The 17,550-nt window shown below is 47.2% G+C and overlaps 1 protein-coding gene across 2 annotated transcripts in view; it reads right to left on the bottom strand.

Moving 5' to 3' along the window:
- Positions 1–13,927: 13,927 nt before the first annotated feature.
- The window catches only part of ROR2 (receptor tyrosine kinase like orphan receptor 2), a 236,213-nt gene continuing 232,590 nt past the window's right edge, over positions 13,928–17,550 (bottom strand). The window contains exon 9 of one of the 2 annotated variants that reach the window (XM_027550351.1): positions 13,928–16,394. In XM_027550351.1, the coding sequence (XP_027406152.1) occupies positions 14,949–16,394 (1,446 nt within the window). In that variant the 3' untranslated portion in view covers positions 13,928–14,948. The remainder of the gene's footprint in view (positions 16,395–17,550) is intronic. The other variant, XR_003512358.1, reaches the window with a different exon arrangement.

The raw sequence follows: 17,550 nt of genomic DNA, 5'->3' as shown, positions 1-17,550 counted from the left end.
CATATACACGTTACCCATACATATGTGTGTTACAGAAGTGGCACTTCATTAGTAGAGAATTTATGAGTCTGGACGTTAAAATATGGATCTGAGCTTAGTAATGCCATCAAGAACTTGTGTCTTTGGAGCTTTCAGCTCTGTTTTCATACTGCTGATTCAACCTAAAATGGTTTCTATCATGATCTCAAAATTCTTGCCAACAGTTCCTGGGGCTCCACATATTTTTGATCACATTCATTGGGGAGGGTGAGAGCAGAGTCTTTGTCCCAGGTTTTCTGGCAAGCTGGTTGGTGTAGTGTAGAATATTTGTCCATTCCCGAACTAATCCCACGGTAACTGCTTAACCCAGGTCACTCGCTCCACTCCTAAATCCAACGGTGGAGCCAACTTCTCTAGAACCACATGGATTTCCCTCCTAGAACCACTGAAGCTCTGGGATGGTAGGAAGGAGTGGTGGGTAATGGATGCTAGGGAGACTGTCAACAATTTTTCCCTATAATGTGGAAGCAGAGTGATAGGAAGCTGGCAGGTTGTGCTTGTATATCTGACATCTTCCTCCTAATTGCCTGTACAGTGGATATAAAAGAACAAAGAGTTAGTAGAATTTGAAGCCACAGGCTGGAGCAGTGTCTCCACAAGGAAATACAAAGTGGTATGGTTGCTAAAGAACCAAGAGCAAAGGCGTCTTGCCTTGCCTTGAGAACTAGAGCAGAGACCAAGCATTCACCAGTCCTTGATTGATCAGCCAGTAGGGACCCACAAACCACTGTGGGAGAGGTCACTTCTTAGAAGCTGCCTAGTTTCAGAGGATCTCTGTGGGGTGCCCATCCAGCTGGGCAGGGAGTCTCTTGGAGACCCACATTGGTCCTGTCTCTGTTGTGGGGACAGAGTTACTCTTTCCCCCGGGAAGATAGCAGAGCTTGGTTGACTGCCACTCAGAGACCAGAAACTTGTTTGCCTTTCACCTCACACAGGTTTGCTGTTGCTTAAGAGTTTCTTGCAGCTTTTCCTGATGGCCAATGAGCTGGAGTCATGAGGCATAGAAGAGGGAAGAAGGAAGATACTCACTGCCAAGGTCTCAGTCACCAGAGAGAAGAAACCAAGGCAGCAAACACACCAAACTGATGCCTCCCACTTGGGCAGACAGAACTGGAAGAGTCGGGTGAGAATGTTATCCACACACCGGTAAGAACTTTCAAGGAGCTTCGCCAAAAGCATAAAATGAATGTGTAAAGACATGATTTTCAAAATTCAATACATGAGTGTTCACATATTTGTTCAGATCTTCCATAAAAGACCAAGTGGAATGACTGTCTCAGAACATAAAGCAAAAATACAAAGAGGGAAATCATGAGGAGAAATAGGAGACTTGGAGGATGGGACCAAGGAGATGGAACATGTGACAAGAAAGTAATTTGACAAGAAAAAGGAAATGTGGAGAAGAGCTATTCCAGCAAACAGGAAAAAAAATCCTCTCATCTGAATAAAGAGTCAGACCAGCAACTGGCAGGACCGATTTGTCTTAAGTGATATTAATACTCTGCCATGTGCCCTACTTTTTAAAAGGCACATGCTCAGTGTTCTGGGCTAAATTGAGTCCCCTCCAAGTTTGTATGTTAAAGTCCTATCTCCAAGGACCTCAGAATGTGACTTTATTTGGAAATAGGTTTGCGGCATTTGTAATTATTTAAGACGAGGTCATAGGAAGTAGGGTGGTCCAGCATGACTGTGTCCTCACGAAACAGGAATCTTTGGACACAGATACAGACATGAATAGAGGGAAGATGGTGTGAACACACAGGGAGAAGGTGGCCACCTACAAGCCATGGAGACAGGCTTGGAACACACCCTTCCCTCACATCCCTCAGAATGAACCAACCCTGTCACCATCACCATCTCAGACTTCCAGCCTCCAGAACTGTTAGGAAATGAATTCTTGGTGAAAACCAGCCCAGACTGTGGTTCTTTGTGTTGGCAGCTATAGCAAACCAATACATGTGGCTTTAGCCCGAGGAAATTGGTCAATTAGAAGAAAAATATCTTAGAAGCATACAGAAAGGAAAAATAGATTATTAAAAGAAAAAAGAAAATCAGAGTAGCATACAGCTTGTTTCCATCAACAGTCCTTTTTAAAGGATTAATTAATCACACCCTGGCCCTTTACTCCTTCCAGTTTGTTCTGCCTCTCCACCCACGCATCCCTGGAGATCTCCTCTGGCAGCAGCCTCATGTTCTGCACTCAGTGAGAGATCTGGTGCATGCGTGCTTGTGCGTGCTCACTCGCTCAGGCGTATTCGCCTCTTTGACCCTATGGACTGTAGCCTGCCAGGCTCCTCTGTCCATGGGGATTCTCCAGGCAAGAATACTGGAACGGGTTGCCATCCTTCCTCCAGAGGATCTTCCCAACCCAGGGATCTAACCTGAGTCTCCTGTGTCTCCTGCATTGCAGGCAGATTCTTTACCCACTGAACCATGTGGGAAACTAGGGAGATTGGGTGGGCTTCAGTAAAAGATCTTGCTTCTAATCCTTCTCCCACTTTCATAACACTCCTCCTCCTCTCTGGGACCCTTAACCAACACATCAGCCTCTTGTATTTTTAATCTACACTCACTCCTTTGATGACATCTCCAGTGTCATAGCTTGGGGTGCATCTATGTGTTACTGGCTCCCAAATATATATTTCTAAGCTAGACTCCTATTCTGAATTCCTTCCATGTTGTGGAAATACCAATAAACAGTGAAACGGTGGTGCCAACTGACAAGGCAGGTATGGGCATTCCACCCACAGGACACATCAATGATGTGTGGATGGTGGGATTCCAGGCCTCAGTGAGTCTGATTTTCTCACCAGGGAAGAAATGAAGGAAGTCAGTTCTTAATGTCTGTGATATCAGAAGAAGATGGCCATCTTCAGTTTTCTGAGATGGTGATCAGACTGTCAGAGAATAGAGTCTGTCAGTCTCTACTTTGGGAGCTGTATTCAGGTTGACTTTGTTGTGAAGTACCTTGACTGATCATTGGAATGTGCCCTAAGATTACACACTGCATAAGGAACAAATTTTCAAGTCTGTTAGCTCAAGTTGGGATTGTGTTCCTAAAGTGCCTTGTGTTTGCTTATGTTTTTGACTTACTCTTTTAGGTTCTAAAAGATACATTTACTTTTCCCACAATGGCTATTTATTCCTGGTATTTATTGCTCTGAGTATTTATCCACCATGCTTGGTGTGTAAACATCTGTGGCTTTCCTGACTTTTTCACGAATCTTACAGTAAAGATTCACCACATCTTCTCTCTGAGTTCTTTTGCCTTAAATCCCACAGTGGCTCAGCGGTAAAGAATCTGTCCACAATATGGTAGATGCAGGAGAGGCAGGTTCAGTTCTTGGGTTGGGAAGATCTTCTGGAGGAAGGCAATGGCAACCCAATCCAGCATTCTTGCCTGGAGAAGCCTGGCAAGCTTCTTCATGGGGTTGCAAAAGTCGGACGCAACTGAAGTGACTGAGCACATTTTGCATTCACAGTGACCTCCATCTTTTTTTATTTTTAATCAATTTTTTTGACCTTAGACAAATCACTTCACCTTCTTGTGGGGAGGACTGAGTGGGCTGAGGATCTCTGCCTGAGGAGCAGAGTAGACACTCCTGGCTGTGTTTGGATGATCATCTGCCTTTTAGAAACATAAGTCACTCAGGAGTTAACCTCTGAAGGAACACCAGTAATCAATAAGCACCCCATGTCTAGTATCAATATAGACTTTAGACTATATATATATATCTACTTTTTAACGGGAACGAAAACTAATATAGAGATTCTCCCTTGATGTGGGGAGGCCACCTTGAAACTTTCTATACTTTAATTCCATGGCATTTATCCTAGGCTTTGTTCAATTTATGTGCTTTTGAATTCATAGAGACCTTGACCAAGACCCCTGGCCACAGAACCTTGTGAGTGACAGCTTTATTACTTGGCAGCACTGCAAGTCAAGAGGAGAGGGGCTTTTGGTGAAACTCTGTTCCCCCTGGGTTCCATCCACAGGCATAGATATTGTGAGAAGATAATCACTATGGGGTAGAGGAAAGCGGAAGGATATCAGAATAGACCATATTGGAGAGGCAAACGAAAGTGGACCCTGAGAAAAGCGGGAAAGCAGACAGATATTGTAGCTCAGCAGGAGCCCTGTCGGGGATGGCGAAGCAGCCAATCACATAGGAGCGGTGGCCGGTCACAGTTTAATGCATCAGAGTGTTTACTGAAACATTACACTTGCATCTGGGCTTCCCTGTAGCTCAGTTGGTAAAGAATCTGCCTGCAAAGCAGGAGACAAAGGTTTGATTCCTGGGTTGGGGAGATACCCTGGAGAAGGGAATGGGAACCCACTCCAGTCTTCTTGCCTGGAGAATCCCATGGATAGAGGAGCCTGGCAGGCTACTGTCCATGGGGTCACAGGAGTCAGACACTATAGGCACTAAACCACCACTATACTTCCATTTAGAAAGTACTTAGTACTAGAAAAGTCTAGAGGTGGACAATCTCACTAGAAATTTGCCAGGAGGACTTGAAGAAAGAAAATCAGTTACAAAACAAAGAACTGCATTCCCAGAAGTGAATAGAGATGCATGTGTGTGAGTGTGTGTGCACACCCATGTGTGGTATCAAGCCATCTTCGAGACTCAAAGCTAATGGGAAGGGGAAAGAAGGGAGGGAGGGATGCAAAGAGACAGCAGCCTCTTTGAATTATGAAACTCGGGAAAGGAATTTTAGGAGGCCTTTTTACTACCTTCCTGGATCCCACATCATCTTTTCTCTTGATTTCCTCCTCCTGTTTGCTGGAACACATCCTTAAGTGACTTCTAAGTAAAGGTTAGAAATGAGATTAACACTCTGGATGCTCACTCCAGTCTGTCCTGACACGATGGGAATAGAAGTCCTTCATCACCTTACATTCATGCCCAAGGACCATGCTGGGCATTGCAGGGGAAATGTCATCTTCACCCCACTGTCTATAGTGATTCCATTCTAGCACCAGATTTGATGATCCTGCCTAGCAAAGCCTAAAAGTCACCTAGTCCCCACCCCACTGTTGGGGACACAACATTGAATAAAACAGAAGAAAACCCCTGCTGTGGGTCTTTACCTCTTGTGATCCTACCTTTGCATGTTTGGAATGAGGGCAACCGGGGCATACTTTTCTCCATTGATTTATGTTTATCTTTATATCCCTCCTTTTTAAAATTGGGCTTCCCTGGTGGCTCAGACAGTAAAGAATCTGCCTGCGACGCAGGAGGCCAGGGTTCAATCTCTGAGTTCGGAAGATACCCTGGAGAAGGGAATGGCAACCCACTCCAGTATTCTTGCCTGGAGAATTCTGTGGACAGAGGAGCCTGGGTGGACTACAGTCCATGGGGTCACAAAGAATCAGACACGACTGAGCGGTCTGTTTAAATTGGTGCATCAAACAGCAGTCTTGGCCTTTTTCTCTGTGAATTAAAATTAGAAAAAGAGAGACCTATATAAAGATCTCAATGGATTAACTAATTAGAATTCATTTTCTAGTGGCCTCTAGTGGCATTTGTTAGAGTTGCAGCACTTCTGTTTTGGGGGCTGAGGTCTGAGAGAGGCTGGGTGTTCCCGCAGACTGGAACCTGCTCCCAGCTCAGCTGCTTTGGCCGGCAGCAGTGGTGGGGGTGGGGGTGTTATAGCTCTGCTTCAAGGTCATAAGTTTCCTGCACTAATCACGTTCCTAGCTAATCGTGTGGGGACTATGGCCTTCTTGCCCCCATAAAAATCAAGACTCACCACCAGTTTCTTTCTCCCACTCTCTATGATCCTGAGATCCTAACCCTGTGAACTGGAAATTCACACTGTTTATAGGGATGCAATTTTTAATAGTGAGACAGGATTTCTCCAAGTTCTGTTATTTTCTCTTGCATAAGGGGACTGTATGTGGCTCTGCTGGCATGGTTTTGTTTCTATTTAGTGAAAAAGCCATCACTGGCTACAACAAAAGGAACTCTGAATACAAACATTTTTAGATGATTCTTGGTCACAGTATTTTTTTTAGAGGCACGATTGATGAGTAAAGACCGGATCACTTAACTGCCCACTCCTGCGGAGGAACCTTCACCCTGCTGTGTTTTCATCAGAGATCTGAGCATCGCAGACATTAGAGAATGTACTTTGTTGCCGGGTTTGTATACCGGGTTCTCTGCAGCAGGCACACCGCAGGCTTCCACCAGCATTTGTCAATAAATTAATCTAATGATCTTGCCTTGGATCGGTTTGGAGAGTAAATATCTCCTTGTGATTTCTGTGGCTCAATCAGTAACTTTGCATACTTGCATTTGGAACAGAGCGTTTTGCCCACAATTAAATCCATAACTGCTATTCTAAATAATTGTGTTAATTGCAGTATAGCAAAGGCAGAGCTTCTCTAATAAGCACTCTAGTTTTCTTGCACATATCAGGTTTTTATGCTAGGTTATTTCAGCAAAAAATGCCCCAAGGTATAATCAAGTTAATAAAATACACTAAGAAAACAGAACCTGTGCAATGAATGTGCATATTTATAGGACCTACATAACCAATCCAGCTCTTAGAAGATCACTGTATCTCGGATAAAGTGAATATGGTAGATTGTATTTTGTGGGTAACGCCAAGTATAAATTGGTACTTGCCATCTACCTTGACAAGGGTTAAATCATGAGCCACTGCAGCTGCTAAACTTTATCACTCCCTAAAAGGAATTCAGAGTGGAGATCAGGAATGAAGCAGTCTGTGCTCTGGGGAAAAAATGGAAGAACAGGTCTTTCAATAGATGTTTTCAGGAGACTTTATGAGCAGTTTTATGGTGCAGTTCTTGCATCGCCTTGTATCTAGAAAAGCACTAAAATCATTAATGGTGACATCTGCCCCTCCTGACAAGCAGCAAGCCTCTGCCAAACTCTGTGCTCACTGCATGTATCCCCCTTTACTAAAATCATATGTAACACTGACCTCCCCCCTACCAATTTGGAGCAGTTTCTCAGGGCTATCTGAGATGCTGCCTCCCAGGCTATAATCCTCATTTTCCCCCAAATAATAGTTAACTTCTAACTCTCATATGTTCTGCTCCTTTTTTCAGTTGATGGAAAGAAATGTGACATTTATTTATGCTAAGAAAATCCATACGGAAAAAACTGTTTTAAGGAACTAGAATTTTACCCTTATGGGATAATAATTAAATATTTTTCGGAAAGAAAAAGGGAAAAGATAGGTTGTTCTCCCTGGTGAGACCCTAGCCTGGCAGATGGAGCCTGCAGGAGCCCGAGTCCCCTCTGTCCCCTCCAGGGAAGTGTGGGCCCAGAGAGAACAGTTACTATGTGGCAGGAGCCTGTGAGCACCTGTAGACTTGAAAAAGCAATAATATTGGTGTTTACTCTGGAAAAAAAAAAGTAAAACCAGTTTGTGCTCCTATTGGGTTAGTGAGACATTGTTCCTGCTTCTCTGCATTGCTGTCTTCTCAATGTGCAGCTTTGAAACAGATTGAGAAAGTAGGTTGGTAGCACAGCATTCGTCCACCTGCCACTCCATCTCATCTGGACCAAAGCAGACAGAGAGGCCCGGCTGCAGGTGGGAAAGATGGGTGTTGGTGAGTGAGTGTGGGTGCCAGGGCCCAGTCTCCTGGCAGCATCCCTCCCCCACCCGACCCCCGTGACTCCAGGGAAGAAGTGCATCCCGGGAGGAGTGGGGCACTGGTCCATGTGGTGGGTGGTCTCAGAAGAGAAGCCACAAAAATGGGCTCCTTTCTGCACCACGGAAGGGACCTTTGCACTCCCTTCTTCAAATGCAGGGTTTTAACACAGAAAATAAGGCAATCAAATTACAAAGAAAACATCTACATTGAAATTATCAAAATACTTTTTAAAAAACAGAGTTGTAATATATGGGCTTCTCTATTAACTCAGTAGCAAGGTTTTGCAACAGGGTCCCATAATGGGTGTCTCCTTGGATTAGTGATGCGGCATTTGCAATGTGATGTGAAAGGAATCAGTTTTTACTGATGAGCAGCCATGAGTACACCAAATATATCTTTGGGCTTTTTTCCCTACATTTACAATAAGAGGAAATGCTACATTTCAGTTAGAGATTAGTGAAAATGAACGTGTACTTTTTCCCATCCACATTCACACGCAGGACCAGGGAGTCTTGAGCACCAGGGTACAGTCCTGCCAACCTGTTTTGGGATCCAGGAAATGCAGAGTCTCCAAAGAAACACTCCAGTCACCTGTAGTCACAAGCTCTAGAAGACTGTGGGCAGCACCCCTGCCAGTGTGCCCATAACGGAGGGATTTCTGTCCACTGTCAGTTGCAAACCCTGGGACCCAATCTAATGAGACTTGTTTGATGCTCATCAGTTGACACAGTTGGGCTGTGACCAAGGCATTGTACGATTGTGCCTGCTAAGTCACTTCAGTCGTGTCTGACTCTTTGTGACCCTATGGACTGAAACCCGCCATGCTCCTCTGTCCATGGGATTCTCTAGGCAAGAATAAGGGAGTGTGTTGCCATGCCCTCCTTCGTCATTGCACAACAAATACTGCTACCCAAGGAATACTTTGCCTGTTATTACAGTTTTTCTTGTTTAAAAAACTTTCTCCTGAAAAAGTGGGGATAGTGTTTCCTATCTTATTCAGTGCTGAATTCAGCTGACAGTACATGTTCAAGAAATACTTGTTGAATGACTATAAGAACAATGAAGTGAAGGGCATTTGTTGAGATTTGATGAACAACTCACAGAACTTGTCTGCAAGCTTGATCTTTTCGTGTAAGTAATGCTTTCTTCTGATAGTCTTAAAAGTGGATGGCTCTAATGAAAGCAAATCAATGATAACAAATGTTGGAGAGTATGTAGAGAAACTGGAGTCCTCACTCATTGCAGGAGGGAGTGTAAACCAGTTTGGAAATTTCTTTAAAACATCAATGACTTTTCCATATGACTCAGCAATTCCACTGCTAGGAGTCTACCCAAGAGAAATGAAAAAGCAACATATGTCCACATATAAACATACACAATGTTCATAGCAGCATTATTCATAACAGCCCCAAACTAAAAAAATCCAAATATCCATCAGTGGATGAGTGGATAACCAAAACATACCATGGAATACTATTCAGCAATAAAATGAGCTTTGATGCATATGTAACTTGGTTGAAACTTGAAAACATTCTGCTAAGTGAAAGAAGCCAGAAACAAAATGCTACATATTGTTTAATTCCACTTATAAGAAATGTCCAGAAAAGGCAAATCCATTCAGACAGAAAACAGACCAGATTGCCTGGGGCTGAGGAAGTGATGAAAATGTGGTAAGATTAAATAGGGGTGAAGGCTGCAATATTTACACATTTACTACAAATCACTGAATTGTATACTTTGGATGAGTGAATTTCATGAAAGTAAATTTCAAGATCTCTATCTTCCCAGGTTAGGAGCATGAGGGTGTAGCATATAAGAGTCTGAAACAAGATAATGGCCAGATGTGGAAGCATCTGTAGCTGGCCCTTCAGGTGGTTCATCTACAGGTTGGAAATTCCAGCTATTCCCATCCCCCATCCTGTAAGTCATTCAAACACCAGCTAATGTCTACCTTTGTGCCATGGCTGAAGTACACCTTTGCATTATTTGTGGGAAAAGCTGTGTAGCAAATTGAGACTGGAAGTCATCTAGCAGGAGGATGCTTCTTGAACATGAAAACCACCTTGCAGGCAATCTGCCTGTTAGTCTCTTCAGTCTTTTCCTTGGGCTCCTGTAGCCTAATTTGGATTATTCTGTGTATTTCAAGGGTTTCCCAGGTGGCTCTAGTGGTAAAGAATCTGCCTGCCAATGCAGGAAATGTAAGAGACTCGGGTTCGATCCCTGGGTTGGGAAGATCCCCCTGGAGGCAACCCACTCCAGTATTCTTGCCTGGAAAATTCCATGGACAGAGTAGCCTAGCAGGCTACACTTCATGGGTCCACATATTTCAAAGTAATGGTGAATTTCCTTAACAAAATTCCACAATTTCACATTCTTATTAGTTTAGTTTTCCCTCAAAGAGATGGCTTTAGTGTAGTTTTTCGGTAAGACCCCATGGTGAGGAGACAAGCAAAATATAAAATTCAGCAAAAAAAAAAAACAATCTGATAAGATGATTCTTTGAAACTGTTAAACATGAATGGGGGCGGCAAGAGCACAGGGAGGGTGTGGCTGCCTCTCACCTGAATTCTCCTTTACCTGTTTGGACACTGTCTCCCCACTTTCCATCTAGATCTGAGAAATACCATTAATATCACCTCAACTTAGCCATCTAGTGGATGCAGTCATGACCTGGGGGGGGGTGCGAGGGGTGTGCTGTCATCCTGGGGTGGGCAGTTTTCATTTTTATGGAGGGGAGTATTGTTGCCATCCTGAGCAGGGGTGTGTGTTGGGGGGGGCAGTTGCCATCCTGGAACAGTAAGGTTGAGGGAGTGTTGTACTTCCCTTCTGGAGTTCCAAAAAAGTGGTCATTGGCCCCATCCCTCCCTTGGTACTGGCATACTTCCCTGAGGCCTTCCAAAGCACAAAAGATGGTTTTGAGTCTGTCTCTATATCTGGGCAACATTTTTCACTAAAACCTCAGCACTTCAGACTGGGAAAAAGAATAAACAGAACAAATTAGTGAAGAAACAATACTACTGAATTAAAAATGTTAACTTGTCCTGTCTGTTTAAAAAAACACACATTAGAGCTGAGCCAAGTGTGTCCGCCACAGTCCTTCTCCGTTCGCTCCACCCACACAGCACTCCAAAGCCTGTGTGTGTGTGTATTTGCGCGCGCGCGGGGGTCGTGGCGGGGGGGGGGGGGCACTGCAGTGGCATCTGCCTCCTTACAACCCCTGCCCTTAGGGCCTCAGGGCAGGACAACTGCTAGGAACTCCTCCAGCAGACCAGCCACCATCCACTGACAAGCCAAGACCCCCAAGATGCAGTTATGTGAAAAAAGTAAACAGAAAACCATTTGTAGAGAAGGTACCTCTTATGTTTAAAAAATGGTATAAATATAAGAACACATTGTATACATTCTTATATATGCATTAAAAAGCTGACAGGATCCACAATGAAGCAATAGTAGTCATTACTTTGTAGGGGGGTAGCTGGGGATAGGAGAGGAAATTTCCACTGTGACTCTGAACTACAGGAACTAGCTGTAGTTACAATATTAGCTATTTGTTTTCTCTATTGAATAACTAAATGAATGAAATAAAACTGAAAAAGAAATAGATCTGACAGTCAGGCTCATGTTCTTCTCAGTGAGGGTGTCAGGTAGTCTAAATTCAGGCCTCCTCCACGTAAATAAAGCATTACTCTTATTTCAAAAGCTAATTTCTGAGCACCCATGAAGTCCCAGGCCAAGAAACACTTATAGTCTCTACTACTTTAGGGACTAAAGTCTCCACTCAAGTCTCTACTCCACTGAAGTCTCCACTCAAGTCTCTACTGCTAGAGACTCCAGCAGTAGTGTCTACTACGACTTTAGGGACTGATGAAGGAAAAACAGGAGGTGGGGGTGGAACAGTTCTGACCTGGAAAGGCCACACTGATTTCCAGCCGCTAGGTATCGAGCTAGTCGTCTGACGCAAGTTTACTTTGATACAGCCTTCTCCTGAAAAGTTCATCTCAAAAAAGATTTTCTAAGTTCCCATCAGAAAGTCATAAACTGACTGAAAACAGCTGTCAATACTGAACTGACAGGTGGAATTCTTCCAAAGCGAACACTTTTAAACAAATGTTTCCCTGTTGAGAGACCCAAGAGGTTTGTCTTGATTTAGTGGGAAGAGTTATATAACTGTAACATTGAGTGAAGCACCCTAAAGGTAGCACAGAAAAGTTAGCCATTGCTCTGACAGACTGTTTCAATAAGTACTGTATACAAAAAAAAAAAAATAATGCATGTACAAAGTAATTGTGGCTTTATATGGCTTGAGCGCAGAAGAATTGATGCTTTTGAACTGTGGTGTTGGAGAAGACTCTTGAGAGTCCCTTGGACTGCAAGGAGATCCAACCAGTCCATCCTAAAGGAGATCAATCCTGGGTGTTCATTGGAAGGACTGATGCTGAAGCTGAAACTCCAGTACTTTGGCCACCTCATGTGAAAAGTTGACTCATTTGAAAAGACCCTGATGCTGGGAGGGATTGGGGGCAGGAGAAGAAGGGGACAACAGAGGATGAGTAGGCTGGATGGCATCACTGACTCGATGGACATGAGTTTGAGTGAACTCTGGGAGCTGGTGATGGACAGGGAGGCCTGGCATGCTGCGATTCATGGGGTCGCAAAGAGTTGGACACGACTGAGCGACTGAACTGAACTGAACTGAACACTTATGTGACCTTACTCAGTTGGTGTGGAAATCTCCCTCTTGTGGGTGTAAACAGGCGTGGGGCTAGGTGGGACAGTACGAGTGACATATATCTGAATTAGGCAGCTTAGCTCTAAAATCTGTTCTGGAACATCCCAATTAAGTCACTTTTGTTCAACTGCACCAACTATAAATGGCTCAATAACCTTCCTAAAGATGCAGTAACAAACAAATTTTATTTCGAGCCAAAAAATCCCCCAGATCAAAACCTCCCCAACTCTGCCAAAAACCCCTCCAAGTGTCTTTCTGCAGAATCCTGGCTGCTCGCTCTGTGGTCCCGGCCATGGCCCCGAGCACCGCCTTTACGTCTGGGTGCTGAGTGACGGGAAACTGAAGCAGCCACTTGCCTCTCTGGCTAGGTCTGCGGACAGGGCAGCCAAAGGGCTATTTCCCATTTTTCATTCTTAGGTCTCAACGGAACAGTTAAACCATCAGGTGTACCAAATTAGAGATAAACTGAAGTTCCTCTTTCAGATCAGTGGAAATGAGAAGTAGCCCCCTGTAGCCCTGGGTTCTTCTAATATGCAATCCAGACCACACTGGCCAGGAGAGAGGCTCCAGGGGGCTCCCAGACATTCACAGGATGTACACTCAGACATGTTATTTGTTTGTGTGCATGGCTATATCCCTCAGCAGCATCATGCTAACAGAGGAGCAAGGGGTGTCCACGATGGCCTGAGGTGCCAGAGAGCCAGGGAGACCCAGGTGCTGTACTTAAGAGGCTTTCAGCATCAGGACCCTTTGGACCCTTGTTAGAAATGCACTTTCTTGGCCCCACCCAGACTTGCCTGGGAGCAAGTAGGGCAGTGCTTGTTTTGTAACAAGCTCCATCGGATGTTCTGATGTATGATAAAGGCCCACTGCTCATGGATGTGAAGTGAATTCCTAGCTGAGCCTTGCTTAACCTAGGGTTGTGGACCCACTCCATTAAACATGGAAAACCACCCAGGCCACGCCAAGGTAAAAGGGACCTACCTAGGGGAGAGGGGCAGCAGGGGCCATTAGCTGGACAGCAGAAGCATCGCCAGGCCTCATCCAACCCCTCCCCTGACTGGAAGCCCTGGAGCCACTGACCCCACAGGGGTACCCTGGTCCAGGTATACCGAAACTCGGCTGGCTGCGCTGCTGACCAACGATGGAAGGCAGGCAGCTTCGGGCAGGTGGTGAAGGAGGCCTAGTCTCCTTCACTGTCTCTCCCTCCAGCCCTGCTCCAGGCCTGGGGAAGCGCCAGACTCCAGGTCTAAAAATGGCAGGGGCTTTGGGACCTCAGGAGGAGAGAGGTTTAATACCCCAAACCATCTTCATCTCATCTGCAGTTAATCTCTGCTACAGACTTTACCAAGAAAAGCAATGCAACCTGTTCCCATCATTTATCTGCCAACGTATAATATATCCACGTTCAGATGAAGTTGCTGCTCCCGGACAAGCCCCAACTGCAGCCCAAACCATCACCATTCGGCGTCTCCATCATCCAGCAACCTCCACTGCCTCACATCCTCATGACCTGCAGAGCCGTCTGAACCTTCTCTTTCGCTTTATTGGGTACACCAGGTGTGGGAGTTACAAGTGAACTCTATCCCGCGTGTCAGATGCAGTGTACTTGTGGGCCTTCTGTCACAGGAGCTCTGAAATGAACGGACCTCGCTTACATATGGTACAAACACAAGCAAACCAGAATACAATCTGGTGGTATCCCAACGTGGGTAATGTAAACAGTTAAATTACGAAGTCATCATTTTAAGCTCAAAATACTTCAATGAAAACGGCATACAAAAACCATATAAATTACATTTAAGGTCTGTACAGGATTCTAAAAAAAAATAACAATGTGCTCTGTACAATGTTGCCTCCTCTGTAACATTCCAAGGCCCCAAAACACTTTCCCTTGAATTCCAGAAAACTGGGCAAAATACACATGCAGGATAATTAAAAAATTATTTCACAAGAATACAAAATCATGTGGGTTTCTTTTAAGGCACATAACGTTTTAATACAGAACTCCCATTGCAGGAGCCCCTTCCTCATCAGACCCTGACAGGTGGCCACTTCTTGTTCCCATTCATCTTTGGTGGGTGAGGGGAGACTGTTACTGGCAGGTGAGGGCAGCAGAGAGCAAAGCAGCCTCCTCCACCCTCAGCCTGCAGCCCAGCCGCTGGGCATCACAAATCCCAAGGTCCCAACTTGTCGCAGGCCGCTTTTTCCCAATGTTTGGACATAATCCATAGGCAGTATGGAGAGAAGATGTCACCTAATTTCCTTCAAAGCACAAGCGCTGCTCACTGATGTCAACCTCCGGGGAAATGTAGGTGGCACTGGGAGTCACCACGTGTCCTGCGGGGTTACTACCCTCGCCTGGTCAGGAGCCATTGGCCAAAAGGCCCTCCAACCAAACAGGTGGGCACAGCGCAGCTCTGTGCACAAGAGGACTGCAGAGGAGGACCTGGCACAGGGAGGCTGCCCTCCAGCTCAGCGGTTCCTGGGCTGCCCTCCACCTGAGGCCCGTGTCTGTCCGCTCAGTGCCCAACGGCCCCATGGCCCTCAGGCTTCCAGCTGGACCTCGGCCTCGCTCATCTGCAGAGTGTCGTTGTCTCCCAGCAGCTCGGTCTCAGGGACTGAGCCGTCCTCCTCCTCCTCAGCTTCCTGCACGGGGCTCTGGGCCACGTCTTCCGGGACATTCTGCGCATCCTCAGTGCCCTCCGAGAGCAGGGCTGCCCTGTCCGCCACCGATGTATTGGAAGGCGCTGTGGTGACGTACCCCGTGCTGGTGGAGCCGCTGCCGCTGTGATGGGAGCCGGGCTTGGGGACCATCTGGGCAGGCACCTGCTGCGGGGCCATCTGCATTGGGATCTGGACCGGGTAAAAGTTGGGCAGGTAGGCCCCATAGGCCGGCACCGGCTGGTACCCGTTGACTGGGATGTAGAGCTGGGGAGGGGGCACCATGGGTCTGATCTGGCCCTTCATGGGGATGAACTGGGGCTGCGGGAAGGGCTGGGCCTTCTGCTTGGGTCCCCCGTAGCGGGCGTTGCTGACGTTGCTGACTGGGCTGGTGCTCAGTGAGCTGGTCTGCGTGGCGTTGCTGGCGCCCGAGGTCTGGGCCGAACTGTTGTAGGTGGACAGGTTGCCCCAGGCGCGCAGCCGGCTGTGGATGTCCTTGAAGCGAGGCCGGCGGCTGGGGAACTCGTGCCAGCACTCGATCATCAGCGCATACACCCAGGCGGGGCAGTCGTCCGGGCAGGGCAGCACCTGCCGGCTCCGGACCATCTCCACCACGTCCTGGTTGGAGTGGCCGCAGTAGGGCTGCAGGCCATAGCTGAACACCTCCCACAGGACCACACCGTAGGACCAGATGTCCGAATCCACTGAAAACTTGCCGTACATGATGGCCTCGGGGGACATCCAGCGGATGGGGAGCAGCGCGTTGCCCGTCAGCTTGTAGTAGTCTGCCGAGTACACTTCGCGGAAGAGCCCCAAGTCCGAGATCTTCACCGTCAGCTTGTCATACACCAGGACGTTGCGGGTGGCCAGGTCTTTGTGGACCACGTGGTGGCTGGACAGGTACTCCATGCCCGCGGCGATCTGCGCCACTACATGCACGAAGTCTGGGGGCTCCAGGGCGGACTTCACTGTGCGGTCGTCGTCTGTGCTGCCCACGTCCGAATGCGGTGAGCGCATGACCAGGAACTCGTGCAGGTCACCGTGTGGGCAATAGCTGAAGATCATGCTCAGGGGTTGGTCCTTGGTCACCACCCCCAGCAGGCAGACGATGTTGGGGTGCTGCAGCCGCGCCCGCAGCAGGGCCTCGTGCCGGAACTCCTCCCGGAGCGGACCCTCCGCTTTGTCCTTCAGTGTCTTGATGGCCACGGCCTGGGTCTGCTCACCCGGCGCCGGGCCAAACAGATGGCCTTTGTAGACCTTCCCGAACCGGCCCTCCCCAAGCTCCTCCATGAACCTCACGGTGGACAAGCTGATCTCCTTGAGTTTGGCCTGCCAAGAAGAAAAGCCCCAGTGAAACATTTCTGCCACCAAGACACCAGAAGGCAGAGCCAGACAGCTGGAGAAGGGGTTGGGCGGGGGCTCCTAGAGCCACGCCCTGGCCCACCAGGCTCAGTTTCAGCCTGCATCACACACTGCTCTCTGCTCTTAAATGTGCAGGGACTGCCTGAAACCTTCAAATGGTCCCAACCAGGCTGCAAACAATGCCGCCACCTCAAGAAAGCATCATAAAGTGTGTGGGTGAGGGTGGGTGTGTGCACGCTGAGCTCCAGCTGTCCCAGGATACCCTCTCAGCTGTGTCCCCCACTGAGGGCCTTGGCTGCTGCTCCCTGCTATGTGCCCACCAACAGGCCCAGCCGCTTCTACTCATCAGCAAGGCCCTGATGTCTATTTCTCTTGAACCCTGAGGTGTGCTTCCCACGATCTGAGTCATTTTTAGAGTTCAGGCCAGCTGCTCTCCAGATGCACCTCAAAGGGCCTGTCTTGCTGCTTCCTCTTGACTAGACTCTTCATTAGATGCCACGTGACAGAGGCACCACACTGGTGAAATTGATTCAAGTCTTGCATCTCTCAGCCTCTACAACTTCCTGCCCCTTCTGTGTGCCCAGCCCTGTCCTCAGAGGCTGTCTGAACCCAGGGGAATCTGTGTCCTCACCTGCTAAACCCCCTTCCACCCTGCCACCCCCTGCAAAAATTCAGTGATGCCTGGCTACAGAACTGAATAAGTCCAGCCTCCTCCACTTCAAAGCCAGATTGAAATGATTTTTCCCCAAAACTTGCAAGTAATGTAAACGCCCCTTCACTGAGGCTGGGTGAGCTTGGGGAAACCTTCTCCTGTGCTACACATTTCAGTTCGTTCTCACCATCCTAGGAGCCAGGTTAGGGGTGACCTGTCCCTACTACCACCTCTATAGGACTGTTGCTCTGTTCTTCCCTGAAAAACAAAACAAAGTCAGCCCAACCCCAAACTGACCAGAAAACAGGCCCTCATTCCTTAAAAGCGCCATATTCGACCCTCTAGTTGTGGGGGCAATCTGAGCCCCTCTTTTGTGTGTCCTCCTGAGGGGGCAGCTGAAGCACTGCAGAATGAGGAAAGCCCATTCCCAGCCTGTGATAATAGCGCAGGTCTCTGTCGAGGCAAAACAGT

This window comes from Bos indicus x Bos taurus, chromosome 8, assembly GCF_003369695.1.
Source record: "Bos indicus x Bos taurus breed Angus x Brahman F1 hybrid chromosome 8, Bos_hybrid_MaternalHap_v2.0, whole genome shotgun sequence".
NCBI lineage: Eukaryota > Metazoa > Chordata > Mammalia > Artiodactyla > Bovidae > Bos > Bos indicus x Bos taurus.
This window is presented reverse-complemented; position numbering and strand designations above follow the sequence as displayed.